Source organism: Pongo abelii, chromosome 2, assembly GCF_028885655.2.
Source record: "Pongo abelii isolate AG06213 chromosome 2, NHGRI_mPonAbe1-v2.0_pri, whole genome shotgun sequence".
Taxonomy (NCBI): Eukaryota; Metazoa; Chordata; class Mammalia; order Primates; family Hominidae; genus Pongo; species Pongo abelii.
In genome coordinates, this window is record NC_085928.1 from 13292630 (window position 1) to 13308830 (window position 16201).

General features: G+C 41.9%; 1 protein-coding gene across 1 annotated transcript; it reads right to left on the reverse strand.

Moving 5' to 3' along the window:
- Positions 1-1331: 1331 nt before the first annotated feature.
- On the reverse strand, positions 1332-16197 carry UMPS (uridine monophosphate synthetase; the record flags this gene model as incomplete). The annotated part of the gene is given in 6 exon segments (NM_001133386.1): positions 1332-2627; positions 4287-4401; positions 6360-6535; positions 8297-8968; positions 11308-11461; positions 15984-16197. Coding segments are annotated over 6 exon segments (1443 nt in total). The 3' UTR covers positions 1332-2457.
- Positions 16198-16201: the final 4 nt, after the last annotated feature.

The following is a 16201-nucleotide window of genomic DNA, read 5'->3' on the forward strand; positions in this document are numbered from 1 at the left end:
ACAGCGCTTGTATAGCCCAAGTTCTTCTCTGCCTGAATCAACTTGTCCTCTAAAGCTTTGATGCCAGACTGGGATTCTGCTTAGGTAAGAGGCCTGCAGTACTGGGCTGACTCTTCACAATAGAAATACAAATCAGAAACAGATCACTTGAGGCACCCATTAGAAATGCACACGCCCAGGCTGCTGGGCAAACCATAGATCTGCTAACGCAGAATCTCTGATGGTGTGGGGCACAAGGACCTACACTTTCAATAAGTGGCAGGGGCTGGGTGATTATTTGAGCCTCCTCTCATTTCCCCTCAAATCACCTTAGCAGGGGTCCTAAAAATAGGGTTCATCAACAGGAACAGTGCCTGTGTCCTGGAGATGGCAGGAGCCCACATTTCTAAAGGACAGGAGCATGTGACTCTCAGCAGGAGGAGGCAGACCTCAAGGCTGTCTCACTGCAGAGGCAGAAATGTGAATAGCCAGTGCAGAGGTTCTCAAAGTCCAGTCCCTGCACAGGCAACCGCAGCATCACCTGGGACCTTTTTGGAAATGCAAATTCTCAAGCCCCATCCCAGAGCTACCCAGAGTCAGAAACGCTGGGGTTGGTCTGGGTACCTGTTTTGACAAGACTCCAGGTGACTCTGATACCTGCTAAAGTGGGAGAACCACTGACACATGGAAGTGACAGCCAGGGAGGTGGGCGCCTGAGACCTCAGCACATCACTCCAAAGGCCTCTCAACACTGAAGACACCTAAGAGATTCCTGCAAGTTTTTGTCAGAAAATTCTGCTCCCCTTCATGACTTTTGGCTTCCCCAGAGTAGCCCTGAGGGCCAACTCCCTTCCTGCTCCTTCTGTGGCCACTTCTTCCTTGAGAGTTGATCTCTCTCCCACAGACAGCATTTCCCTGGAGATGCAGCACTGGGGACATGAAGCCCAAATTGGGCCTTAGAGCAGAAGCTCTTGAAGTAAAAACTTCAGGAGGGAATAAAATAAAAACCTGAGTTAAAAATCCTAGGCTTGTAGTCCCAGCTACTCGGGAGGCTGAGGCAGGAGAACTGCTTGAACCAGAGGGTCAGAAGTTGCAGTGAGCCGAGATCGTGCCACTGAACTCCAGCCTGGACGACAGAGTGAGACTCTGTCTCAAAAAAAAAAAAAAAAAAATCATAGGCATTCCTCTGAGTCATTAGAGAAGAGTGGGCCACCAGCTGACAAGGGTGGGGAAATGGCTGATCCTGTGCCACTTCCTGCAGGTGGGCCCCAAATGAGAAGGAATGTGAGTGTGCTGGTGCAATGAGCACCAGGACGGCCCTCACCCTGCCCCTGCTCAAACACCACCTTGAATGTGCGCTTTCTCTTTATTATTAATGAAGGCTTACCTCCCCTCTACTAATGACAGTTGGGACAATTATGTGGGATCCTTAAGCAAATGCCCAAATGGAACCTTAGACCTCCTAATTGTGAAGTCAGTCACTGTCACTTGTGTTACCACTGGTCCATAATTGCTGGCTAGGGGAAAAAATGAGCCCAAATCCCAACTCCAGTTGTTGAAATACAGCCAGATACTAGCTCAGGAGCTGAGCTATAGTCACCTTCCCCTTCCCCACCTTCCCCACCTTCCCCACCTTCCCCACCTTCCCCACCTTCCCCTCTTTGGAGAGTGAGCAATGGCAGTTCTAGGAACCAGCCCATGTGGATACCTGGACTGTCACTTTTAGGCCAGAGATGGAGGAGAATGGCTAACAATTAGATATTATTTGGGCAACACATGAGACAGAGAATACAGGACACAAGAAAAGCTGTGCTGACTTTAGCCTCCTGGTGCCCTAGAATTTTTGTCTTACTGCAATTAGGCTGGGCACAGTGGCTCACACCTGTAATCCCAGCACTTTGAGAGACTGAGGCAGGAGGATCGCTTGAGCCCAGGAGTTGATACCAGCCTGGGTAACATGGCAAGATCTCATCTCTATAAATAATAAAGAAGTTTAGCTGGACGTGGTGGTGCATGCCTATAGCACCAGCTAATCTGGAAGCTGAGGTGGGAGGATCACCCTAGGAGGTCGAGGCTGCAATGAGCTGTGATCTCACCACTGCACTCCATCCTGGGTAACAGAGCGAGATCCTGTCTCAAAAAAAATAAATAAATAAATAAAAGAATAACAAAGCAGTCTAGTCCCAAGGAGAGATAGGAAGGATCCTCAAATGTGGAAGACCCTAACCCAGACAGGACTGTGGCTGTCTAACAAACACCAGTCTCAAAAAAAGCAAGCTTAAGAATGAACTTATCATAGTATCAATGCAGTGATAACAAATTACTCAATATTTCCTAAAGACCATGAGAACTCCAGAACCCATTCTTACACAGGCCCTGTGGAAGAATCCAAGCAGGAATAATTGGATTATTTCCAACCAGTCACTTTCAGGGGGACCATGTATCTTCAACGTCTTCACAAAAATGTATCTGAAGCACTCAAACACCAAGTCTACTCAAATATGCTTCCCAAGCAGCTTTTCTGTACATCTCCGCTGCTTCCAGACAATCAGCTGCCGAGATTATGCCGCGACCTACAATGATGATATCGGAACCTTGTTTGCCAATAACTTCTTGTGGGCTATTGTACTGTTGGCCAAGATTATCTCCTGCAAGAAACACAAAAACTACTGTTTCACATAATACAAAAATCAGAAAACCTGTCACATGATTTCTCTGAAAAAGTATCTAACCAGCTTTAAATAAAAACATGCCCCTACTTTCGTTCCCCTTTTGTACAGCAACTGGGTAAAAACAGGAGCTGAAGAGACTCACTGGGTAGGCCAGAGACGTCAAATGGAGAAAGATGCTCACCAACTCCTTTTCAATGGTAAAGTTTATTTTATTTATTTATTTATTTATTTATTTTTTTTTTTTTTTTTGAGACGGAGTCTGGCTCTGTCCAGGCTGGAGTGCAGTGGTGCTATCTTGGCTCACTGCAAGCTCCACCTCCCGGGTTCACGCCATTCTCCTGCCTCAGCCTCCCAAGTAGCTGGGACTACAGGTGCCCGCCACCATGCCTGGCTAATTTTTTGTATTTTTTAGTAGAGATGGGGTTTCACCCTGTTAGCCAGGATGGTCTCGATCTCCTGACCTCATGATCCGCCCGCCTCGGCCTCCCAAAGTGCTGGGATTACAGGCATGAGCCACTGCGCCCGGCCCTATTTATTTATTTATTTATTTATTTATTATTTATTTTTGAGACAGAGTCTTGCTTTGTCACCCAGGCTGGAGTGCAATGGCACAATCTTGGCTCGCTGCAACCCCGCCTCCCAGATTCAAGCGATTCTCCTGCCTCAGCCTTCCAAGTAGCTGGGATTACAAGTGTGCACCACCACGCCCCGCTAATTTTTGTATTTTGAGTAGAGACAGGGTTTCACCATGTTGGCCAAGCTGGTCTTGAACTCCTGACCTCAGGTGATCTGCCCACCTCAGCCTCACAAAGTGCTGGGATTATGAGCGTGAGCCACCGCACCCAGCCTCATTTATTTTATCATTATTTTTTCATGTAATTTTTTTCCAGAAGCATAGATTCAAGTTGCCCTAAATATTCACTCCCTCAATGTCAAATTTTACATCAACTGTAGCTTAACAATATATTAAAAAAAGTAAAACTCATATATTGCTAAGAAAGGTTCAATATCAAAAAAATACAATAAAGATTGGCCTCACAATTGAAGAAAATTTTAGCACACATCTCAGAATCACCACAAGGCACCGTTGAGCAAGTCTAACCCGACCACTACCATATACAAGAATCCCATCAAGTGGTCACACAGACTATCCATAAACCCGAATCCTTAAATTTTGCTTTTTTGTTTTATTAAATTCTGCTGTTCCAGAAGCATTCTGTTAAATGGCATATTATCTTCCAAATCCAAGATACTTTAAGTATTCTTAAAAGCCTAGACCCTAACTATAGTATCTAGTCAAACAATTATTAGGGCTCATGAATAAGGGCTTATAAGTACAGAGTGTTTACTCTGTGCCAAGACATTGTGTTAAATATTCTACATGTTATCTCATTAAAGCCTCCTGATTACCTTATGAGGTCAATACTGTTATCATCCCCATTTTACAGACAATGAGACTAAAAGAAGTAAACTGACTTGTCCAAAGATACGTAGTTACCAAAGGGCTCATTCATTATTGTTCTAGACTAAGAAGGCTTTTCTTAAGCAAGTGTATAATAACATGCAAAGTTTTATTTTGCCTGCCGTGGGTAAAGAAGCATTTTTGGAAGAGCCACGACCAGTAACCAGATTTACCTCCTGCTTCCAACTGAACTCCTGGAGTCAAGTGAAGAAATTCTGGTTTCATGCTTACTCGGGAGCCAGAAATAAAACCAACAACAAATTCAGAGTGCTCCTCAGCCATTCTAACCTAAATGGAATGTAATAGGACATATTACAAGAAAACAGTTAATCACACAGAATAAAAGTAAAAATATGCTCTATTTTTTCAAAACTTAAAAAAAAAAAAAAAAAAAAAAGACATGAGGTCCCCCTATATTGCCCTGGCTGGTCTTGAACTCCTGGGCTCAAGGGATCCTCCTACCTTGGCCTCCCAAAGTGCTGGGGTTACAGGTGTAAGTCACCATGCCCAGCTTATGCCCTATTATCTAGTTAGAAACTTCGCTGTATTATAGATGCCTTTTCTCATTCCATATATATAAAGTTACTGTATCTGAAACAGGTCATCTTAGATAGAAACCATAATAAAACACATCTGCTTCATTAAGACTCTGAGATGAGCCTTTCCCTTCCCTTCCCGCAATAAACCATACGTAAAACAGAAATCCTATACTATGTGCATCTAAAATCAAGATGCTGCATAATTTCTTACTTCTAATAACGCTTGGTGACCCACCTACTTCCAAAAAGGATTTGAGGCGAGTACTCTAGAACATATTATAATGGTATGAAACCACAGTCAAGGCTTACTGACTATCTACAGATGGGGTACTCCATATCCAAAGGCAGCTGTCACGTAAAGAACAGCTACGCTTTCAAGAGCTAAAGAAATCTCACCTCTACCACTTTCCCTCTTCTGTAACATGAACTGGTCTCCCCAATTTCTATACTATTATCTCACATTCATAAAAGTCTCTTTAGAAGGTCTGCCTGGCTTTCTGATTCGGTAGGTACTTTCCCCAAGATGTGACTCCCGTACTTCCCTTCTTATTTGATACTTCCCGGAAACCAGACTCAGTACCACCACTGCACTCCAGCCTCGGTACTTCGAGACCTGAGACACACATTGATACATTCATTCTTGCCACCAAGTACTACTGCCAACAAACAAGTCATGTCTTGTCCTTGAGCCAGACCCAGACTCCCAGAATGCCGAATATTAAAACTGACTCATGGCCCCTGTGCTTTTGAGACTTGGGAAATCAAGACATTTATAGTCAATTCAGGGATAGGGTTAAAACCTGACTGTAGGGCCATATGAGTTAAGTCTCCAGATAGTCTGAAATAATATGAAAAAATGGAAATCCTTTACTTCTAGAATCTTCACATGGGTGAAAAAAATCATGGGGATTTTCTTGGGGCTTTTTATTTTTAATTTTTTTTGATAGGCTCTTCCTCTTGCCCAGGCTGAGGTAAAGTGGCATGATCATGGCTCCCTGCAGCCTTGAACTTCAAGCTCAAGCGATCCTCCCACCTCAGCCTGGGACTATAGGCACGTACCACCAAGCAGCTGGGACTACAGGCACGTACCACCATGCCTGGTTATTTTCTTTTTCATTTTTTTGTAGAGAGGAGATCTCACTATGACGTCCAACTCCTGGCCTCAAGCAATCCTCCCGCCTTGGCCTCCCAAAGTGCTAGGATTACAGGTGTGAGCAACTGCGCCCAGCCCCCCATGGCAATTTTTTAAAAGTAACATTATATTCTAAAATATCTGACAAGAATAAGAGAAAGCCACTGCACGTGGGCTGCTGTCACAGGAATGTGCATCTCTGTAGGACTCAGGAGATTCTGAGAAACTGCACGTCTGGGAAGCTCTTCTCATCCTCTCTCAATTCATGGTAAGATGAAAAAGACACTATCTTAAAGTCCTGGTAGATTTAGTAAGTGTTTGTTTGACTAACTATCCAAGAGATAGTTTCTCTTGGAGTATAATTCAAATTTCTGAAGTGTCCACTACATGATATAAAATGCTATTAACTATCAAGGAATTCTATCCAACTAGTATTAATATACTGTCACACTAACAAGAGCTGGATTTTTTTTTTGGCAGAGGTTCCAGAGACGCCAGATTAGGAGGCGTCTTCTTGCCCTATAACATGCAGCATAGCAGCCCCTGCCCCCTCACCCAGTCCCCCCACCACTTACCGCTGCTCTAGTGTAGTCCCCAGTGGCCAGGGAACCGGTGGAGCTCATTTCCGCAATAAGGAGGCACCCCCGATGCAAAGGCAGGCCCACTTCTTGCAGGCCTTTCACAACTCCTGAGCCTGGCACCACGTGAGCATTTACTAGATCTGCCCAGGAAGCTATTTTAAAGACACCTCCTAAGAAGAAGGGGGAAAAAAGATATTTGCTGATTTTCAAACAAAACCTCTAACCTCTTGTCCAATCAACCAACTACAATATGAAATAATCTCCCAGTAACATGTTAATGAGAGAATCAAACTCTTCAGGAACTTTAGTGACTGTCAGCAGACCCATGGTTCCATCTGTGAAAACTGTATCTGTTATTTAGGTAAGTAGCTGGGTGAGAGATCACAATGAGAAAAAAAATTTCAAGGTCTGCGCTTGGCTTATCTGGAACACTAACAGGACTGTTTTTCCTTGAAGGCTGAAGCTCATGACCACAAATAAAGCTCATGCTATGAGAAAGGGACTTCACTGAAGACAAACATTTATTGATGTCAAGGATAACATTTAAAAATTCCTCTTGAAGCTGGACATGGTGGCTCATGCTTGTAATCCCAGTACTTTGGGAGGCTGAGGTGGGCAGATTGCTTGAGTTTAGGAGCTCGAGACCAGCCTGGGCAACATGGCAAAACTCCATCTCTACCAAAAATACAAAAAAATTAGCTAGGTGTGGTGGCGCATGCCTGTGGTCCCAGCTACTTGGGAGGCTGAGGTGGGAGGATCACTTAAGCCTAGGAAATGGAGGTTGCACTGCACTCCAGCCTGGGTGACAGAGCAAGACCCCGTCTCAAAAAAAATAATAATAAAAATAAAATTCTTGAAGATGACAAGTTTTCACTCTGCAGGGGTCTCTCAGCAGCTTTACTATCGCTCAATAGTTCTACATGTTCCTTTGATCTCCTTAGCTATCTAATTTCAATAGGCAACTATATTCCTTTTAAAAGCGGACAGTAACAAGCCTGATTTTCAAAAAAAATTCTATGCAGAGCTGAAGAAAGTTTGTATAAAACTCTTATATCAGTCAATCAGCTAAAGTAAGCTAGGCAATGTGATGAGGGCAGGACATCTTAAGCACATGAAGAAGTCACTTAAAGACAAATCTGTTTTAAAGAAATAGCTTATGAACATGCATACATTAAAGAAAAGTTACCTCAAAGATGCCTACAAAAAATGTTATATAACACAACCAAATATCTGTTACAAGGTTAAGTGAAAAATGCATTAAATATAGTCTGATCACACAGTTGTAAAAACATAGACAGAAATTTGCATAGAATAGGCAGTAGAACTAAGCATTTTTCTCAACCAACACATGCACTACTTTGAGTCCCTATTTGATATAAGAAAAATCTTTAAATAATGTTTATTAATATAACTTTTTCTGCTACAAATAAATCTTACCATTTTAGACTTCTTTTTCATTGTTTCCTTTATGTGAAATTTTCATTCAAAACATCATATTCTGCCAAGGACATCTGTCAAATTTGCTTGCCCAGACACATACCCTTCTTCTGGTACTAGCGCATCCATTTTCTTTAAGGAAATTATCCCTGCCTGGTTCTTATTTCAAGAAGGTCAAACAGAGTTAACAACCTCACAGTTGCAGAGCAAACTGTCCAGGCTAGTTATTGAAGGTATTCTACAACCCAAGCTAGTGATTGGTTTGGGGTGAGCATGTAGAGTATGCCTACCTGAGAAAGAAGTCAACAGAGAAGAAAGCAGAGCTGAGAGATGGAGAGAAAGCAAGTCATGAAGATATCACTTGAGCTCCTGGATCCAACCACGCTTGACAGCCTGCTCTATGAATGGACTTTCAATGACATGAGCATTTCCTTTTTTTTCTTCAGTTTAAGCTGGATTTCTGATTCTTGCAGATTCCTGAATAATACACTTACCTTCATACTGCTTTTTCACTGTGTTTCCTATATCTGCAAACTTCCGGTCTTCAAATATCAAGAACTCATGGCGTTTTGCCAGAGTTATCAACTCCTTCATCACATCCAGAGTAAAATCATTCAAAATATCTACATGAGTCTTGAGCATGCAGATACTAGGTCCTAAAGCATCTGCTAGCTGCAAGAGCTCTCTGGCCTCTGAAACATCAGCAGATAGACACAGATTGGTCTCCTTCTTTTGCATAAGCCTGAGAAGCTTTGATGCAACTGGGTGGATCCTGGGCAGCTCTGCACGTGCACTGAAGCTGAGTTCTTTGGGTGCTTCCTTTATAGAAAGGGGAGAACCATTATGATTCGCTGCCACAAAGACATTCTCCTGAATAAACCTCTTCACTCTCCCAACTGTCTCAGCATCAATTTTTTTCTGCTGCTCGAGAATCTCCAGCATTTTGGACAATGTACACACTGAGTGGAGGCAGATCCCGTGCGCCTGCAACTTGTCCTTGCCTCCCTGCTCTCTGTCCAACAGCACTATGGCATCAGTGACCTTCAAGCCCTCCTTCTGAAGAACCTCAACAGTTTCCAAAACACTAGATCCACTGGTGACAACATCTTCAATGATTAAACAGGTTTCTCCTGGATTAATAGTTCCTTCTACAAGACGCTTAGTTCCTAGAAGAGAAAAAATTTTGCTGATTCCAAATTTAAATATGTATGTATATGTGTATATATACGTACACACACTCTGTATACAAAACTTGCCAGTTACACATACAGTATATGTGTATACCAATTCTGTATACCAAACTTGCTAGTTGCACATACAGTATATTTATGTATAAAGCCAACTCTGTATACCAAACTTGCCAGTTACACATACAGTATATTTAGAGTAAATCAAGTAAATTATTTTACATTATAAACACTGCTTAATGTGTTTTATGATCAAATTTTCAAATACAGTTTTTTTTTTTTACTTTAAAAAAATTTGTTTTATCATAGAGATGAGGTCTCACTATGTTGCCTAGGCTGGTCTTGAACTCCTGAGCTCAAGTGATCCTCCCGCCTCAGCCTCCCAAAATGCTAGGATTATAGGTGTGAGCCACCACGTCCAGCCTAAATACAGAGTTTCTTACAGCAAGATCACCTAGATCAAGGAAAGTTATGAAATAGAATAATCCAATATCATGAATGAAATAATTCCTTTTTCCATCAAAGTATTTTAAGTTCACTATTCAAGATCAGCCAAATAATTGGCTTTTTGAAGATACAAATTCAGAAGGAAAAATATTCAGCAATCATTTAGACCCATTACTACAATCTAAAGAATTATATAATGCAATGTGATTAAATATATACTTCTCTACCCAAATCCCACTACAGACTATTTTCAGATAATCTACAAAATGTAAATAACTTGGGCTGTAGACTTTAGACTCATCAAATCCTTTCCGCTTCTTGAACAACTGGCAAGTTTAACTGAATCAGCTTAAGCTAGAACACAAGACTGCAAGTATTTATAGTATATTTAAAAATTCATAATTTCATAGAAACATTTTTTAAAACATAAAATAAGAAAATAGAAATAAGAGTTTTCTTATGGGTAGGGATTCATACAGTTTTTTTTTAGCTCAGAAAATCTCAGCTGGGTGCAGTGGCTCACACCTGTAATCCCAGCACTTTGGGAGGATGAGGCAGGAGGATGGCTTGAGACCAGAAGTTCAAGACCAGCCTGGGCAACAGAGTGAGACCTTGTCTCAAAAAAACAAAAAACAAAAACAGAAAAACTAACACTGCCCTTACGCCACAAAAACTCAACTAATATGTTTCTTTTTTTAATCATAAAAATTTTTAGAATGCATCTCTAGAAGAAGGATTTGTTTAAAAAAAAGTAACAAAACACTAATAAACCAACATAAACAAAAAAGCCCATTAATTCCTTCCTATCATTAAGATTGCTTTTCAGGTTTTATTTATTTATTTTTTGACGGTCTTGCTCTGTCATCCAGGGTGCAGTGCAGTGGCATAATCATAGCTCACTGCAACCTTCAGCTCCTGGGCTCAAGGCATCTTCCTGCCTCAGCCTCCCATGTAACTGTGACACTCAGCTAATTTTGTATTCTTTTTTTATTTTTGTAGAGACAAAGTCTCACCATGTTGCCAACGCTGGTCTCGAACTCCTGGGCTCAAGCTATCCTCCCACCTTGGCCTCCCAAAGTGCTGGGATTACAAGTGTGAGCCACCGTGCCTGGCCAATTTCCAGGGTTTTTTTTGTTTAAAATAGGGTCTCACTTTGTCGCCCAGGCTGGAGTGCAGTGGTGCAATCTCAGCTCATTGCAACCTCCACCTCCTGGGTTCAAGCACGTCTCCTGCCTCAGCCTCTCCAGTAGCTGGGACTACAGGTGCACATCACCACGCCCAGCTAATTTTTGTATTTTTAGTAGAGACGGAGTTTTATCATGTTGCTCAGGCTGGTCTCGAACTCCTGACCTCAAGTGATCCGCCTACCTCGGCCTCCAAAAGTGCTGGGATTACAGGCGTGAGCCATGGTGCCTGGACAAATTTTCAGGTTTTAAAGCAAGTCACCTGATAATCTATAGCCATGAACCCACAAAAATATCTCTCTAAGGCGTTTACACTGCTTTATGAGAGTAATTTTATCCATGGATTACTTTTCATGAAGTTTAAATACAAACATACTGGGAAAGCACGTGCTGTTACAACATTTTGCTGATGAGGGGAAGGGCAGGTAAAAAAAAAAAAATGTTGGAGTTTCATAGATACAGTACCAAAAAAAGCACTTTTCATTTCCTAATCAATACAAAGCATTTCACCCCTAGTCTAAAAAAAGGAAGGTGACTTATAGTAACAATTATAAATTCTACAAGCAGTAACAACTTAAAGAACTCAAGATGACTCTGGTAAAACATTAGTGCATAGAAGCAGAAAAATTCTAAGAGTATGATGTTACAGATTAATTAACTTAATGCTTTATGTTACTTTTATTTTACCATAATCCTTTGTTTCTTTCCTTCTAATAAGCATTGGAATTTGATTGGTTGAACAGATAACTGTAGCCAATGGCAAAGCTGTATAAGGCACTCCACACACAGTGTCAAAACTGATCCCTGCATTTTGGGCAGTTTGGAATAAAGTATCTGCAACCTGTAAGAAAATGAACACATAAACAATGTTTTATTGTAACTATTTTATTTTATTTTATATTTTTTATTTTTTGAGACAGAGTCTCGCCCTGTTGCCCAGGCTGGAATGCAGTGGTGCGATCTCGGCTCACTGCAACCTCCACCTCCCGGGTTCAAGTGATTCTCCTGCCCCAGCCTCCCAAGCAGCTGAGATTACAGGCGCACGCCACCACACCCAGCTGATTTTTTTTGTATTTTTAGTAGAGATGGGGTTTCACTATGTTGGTCAGGCTGGTCTCAAACTCTTGGCCTTGTGATCCACCCGCCTCGGCCTCCCAAAGTGGGATTACAGGTGTGAGCCACTGCGCCCAGCCTATTGTAACTATTTTAAATAGTGTATAAACATGTAACAATGTAACAGAAAAGACAGTAATAAACTAGTGGGGGTAAGTCTCAAACTTGATTGGAGAAAAAAAAATGCCTTTCTATTACCCTCTCCATAAACCCAGTACACAAATATAAATCTAAAAACACAAGAATGAATCTATTCAACCAGACTCAGAATCTGTTCTGAAGGCAACCCGAGATGTGTTGGGGAAGCTCATGATGTTGACCCCAAAGACTAAGGATGGTCCCGACTTCCTGGTTTCCTTCAGTAACCCATTAGGCTGAGTATCTAAACCTATCATCTTTTAGTTATATATCCTGAAAGAAGCCTTCAATTAGGAAGTTTCATAAATACAGACTATTGTGTGAATTGCTATTTTATAATCTCCTTTTCCACATAAATCATCACATTTTAATGTTAGGATACATATTCCCACCCAAGACCACCTCGTTTTTTTTTAAAAAAAGGAAACTCACTGAGTTGCTTTGTGAACTAGATCATAGGTTTACTCCAGTACTTCTAAAGAGTAAAAAAAAAAAAAAAACTATGACTATTTTAAGTTGCAGAGAATGTAATTTCTAGTACTAAAAATATTAACATATTATCTTAGAACTGTTTTATCACTCTTTTTAAGGAATAAACTTGGAATACAAATGCTAGTGACTGGATATCCACCATCTCCATTTAAAAAAAACAAAACATGAAATTGCTGGACTATGAAAAGTTTAAAATTTTTTACATCTTTTTCCAACTCATATTTTCACTCCACTGTGTCCATAGAATTTTATTCTAAAGTAATATATGATTATACTTGAAAAGCTTTTACTGATCCCTCTGTCATACTTGACTATATGTATGTAAACTGAAATTTAAAATGCTAATTAAAAAAAATTTCCCAAGACCATAAGTCTCTAGGTGTCAAGAATTCTTCTGTAGCTCTCTCAGGTCCTTACTTCCAAAATGACAAAGAAAAGAAAGGAACAATGATCGTGCCAAAAAGGGCTGTGGCCAGTAGTGGCACATACTATGTCCGATGCATGCCCAAGGAAAAGACTATTAAGAAGCTCGTCGTGCAAAACATAGTAGAGGCCACAGCAGTCACGGACATTACTACAGTGAACAACTTTGCCTCCTATGTTCTTCCCAAGCTGTATGCGAAGCTACATTAAGGTGTGAGTTGTGCCATTCACAGCAAGGTAGTCAGTAATCCATCTTGTGAATCCCACAAGGACCAAATACCCCACCCTGATTTAAACCTGTGGGTGCTGCCTCATGACCCCCACCAAAGCCCATGTTAAGGAGCTGAATCCTTAAGGACTGAAGAGAAACTATTCTCTTGAGGGAAGAAAATGGAAATTGTACTTTTTAAAGAAGAGATTCTTCTGTATATCATTAAATTATTACAAGCATATGATTAATTAAAACATGATTTGCAAATTTTGACAGAGGGATAAAAACAGATTTGGAAAATGCGTTTTTAGTGAGTTAATGCTACCTTTCTCTCCAATTACTTTATGTACACTAATGTGTATATAGTACTATAGTCAAATATCACTTCTTATCACTTATTAAGGGAAGTTAGAGTTTAGCATAAATTATATTGCTTTTTGGGGTGTAAATACTGAGAAATTCTATTCGCATAAGATGTGAAAAGGAGTTTTGTTATACCCAAGTCTCTCCATGTTTTGAACTCCTCCCCAGTTAATCACCAAAATACACACACACACACACACACACACACACACACACACACACTCCATGATCTAGTTATCAAAAAACTTTTTCTGTCATTTATCAGCTGGCTTATTAAAATAAATCAAATTTTCCCTAGAAAATCCTTAGTAATTCTCCACATTGCGAAGATACACCATAGCAAGATTCTGGATGGTGAGAAGTTAATAGTCCAAAGTACCGCAACCTTAATAGTCCAACCTATCTTCAATACTTTTTACAATAACCACACAAAGTGGTCCCTAGTGAACATAAACCCTTAAGTGGGCTGAGGAAACTTATAGTTCTAGATAGAACTTTCTGCAATGATGGAAATGTCTTCTATCTTTGCAGTCCAATATGATAGCCACTGGCCACATATGACTATTTAAACTTAAAAATTCATAATGCTCAATAGTAACACGTGGCTAGTAGCAAACTCTATTGGAAAGCATATTTACGGCCCTCTACTCAGTGTGGTCTGCAGTTTCAGCTGGCACTTAGTTAGAAATGCACAACCTCAGGTCCAGTCTCAGAGCTACAGAACTGGATTTTGCATTTTAACAAAATTCCCAGGTAATTCATATATACTCAAAGTTTAGAAGCACTGTATTAGAAACCTCTGTTTTGTACAAAAATTTTCCTTATATTGACTAAAAACCTGCTTTCCCAATATGTCCACCTTCTAGTCTTAATTATTGCTTCTGGCCGCACAGTGCAAAATTCAACTCCCCTTTCCAAACAGCCCTTCCAAGTGTGGACCTAAAAGGAAGAGGCTGAGGCAAAATTAATATGAGTAGAACACTAATTTGTGCCAAGTTCGAGAAGTGCAACCCAAAGCATAAATTTAAGTTGCCCTGACTATAGGCTTCGATTACAGTAGTTACAAGTGGATTTTTAAAGCAAAAGAAGGGGCAGTTCCTATATTCACCAAGAACTTGCATTGAAATAACAGGAGGTAGCCCGGGTGTGGCACCAGGCATTTATAGTCCCAGCTACTTGGGAGGCCGCCAAGGCAGGAGGATCTTTTGAGGCCAGGAGTTCGAGACAAGCCTGGGCAGTATGGTGAGACCTCCTCTCTACAAAAAAAAAAAAATTTAATTTGGTGGGCATGATGGCACATGCCTGTAGTTCCAGCTACCCAGAGGTTGAGGTAAGAGGATCTCTCTTTTTTTTTTTCTTTTTTTTTTTTTTTCTGAGACAGTCTCCCTCTGTTGCCCAGGCTGGAGTGCAGTGGCTCAATCTCGGCTAACTGCAACCTCCTCATTCACCTGCTTCAGCCTCCTGAGTAGCTGGGATTACAGGTGCACACCACCACACCCAGCTAATTTTTGCATTTTCAGCAGAGGCGGGGTTTCACCATGTTGGCCAGGCTGGTCTCGAACTCCAGACCTTATGTGATCCACCCACCTCAGCCTCCCAAAGAAAGCCTCCCAAAGTTGGGACTACAGGCATGAGCCCCTGTGCTCACCCGAGGCAGGAGGATCTCTTAAGCCCAGGAGTTCCAGGCTGCAGTGAGCTATGATCACAGAGCTGCACTCCAGCCTGGGTGACGTAAGAGAGACCCCATCTAAAAAATAAATAAATAAAATAATAACACAAGCGATTGATTAGCTATACATTGTTCTTTGTATCACAAATTCCAGGTACATGAAGATAATGGGGGAGGCAGCTAGTCAGGGACAAAATTCCTTTAAATAATTGTCCCGGGGCTGCATAGGGAAGTATGGTTGAAGTCTCTCTGGGCTCTGATAAATTCTGTGTACATCACAGGGTTCAGGTTGTTCTATTTTCCTTTTCTCACCAGTATTTTCCCATCTACTGAATTCTCTGCCTACCCACATTTTCCCGGTCTATTTGTTTGTTTTTTGAGGGCAGGGTCTCACTTGTCGCCCAGGCTGGAGTGTAGTGGCGCAATGACAGCTCATTGCAGCCTTGACCTCCCAGGCTCTGGTGATCCTCCCACCTCAGCGTCCCAGGCGTGCGCCACCACACCCAACTAATTTTTTGTAGAGACGGGGTCTCGTCATGTTGCCCAGGCTGGTCTCGAACTCCTGGGGCTCAGGTGATCTGCCCACTTAGGCATCCCAAAGTGCTGGTATTATACTCATGAGGCACCACGCCCGGCCGCAAGTCTAATTTTCTTAGAGTTAAATATACAGAATTCATTCAAGTGTGCTTCAGTGCCAGAAAGGGTTCCAAACTGGGTTTCCCGACTTTTGCAAAACACGTGTCTAAGCCTGTGGGTGAAAGAACAGACGACTCTCAAAGAGCCCAACCCCTGGCCTCTGTGCTTCTCATGCTTACTCCCCAAACCAAGAGTAGGGTCGGTCTGCCTGCTTGGCTCTTTTGCTCTCACTCACGGCCCAACTCCTGTCACCCTCTTCCATTTCCTTGTCCTCTTTCCCGCCACAAAGACCTGTCCTTTCCCTTCCTAGGCCAGCACCTGACTCAGAAGACGCGGTCGAGACACGATGCCCCGCAGATCGATGTAGATGGGGGAGGAGAGCCCGCTCTTCAGCACGAAGTCCCCAAACTTGAAAGCCTGCACGTCGTACAGACCCGTCACCAATGGCCCCAAAGCTGCACCAACGGCCGCCATGGTCACGCGCTGCCCGTTCGCTTCAAACTCCCAGGCGCCCCGGGCCTCCGGCGCCCCGATGA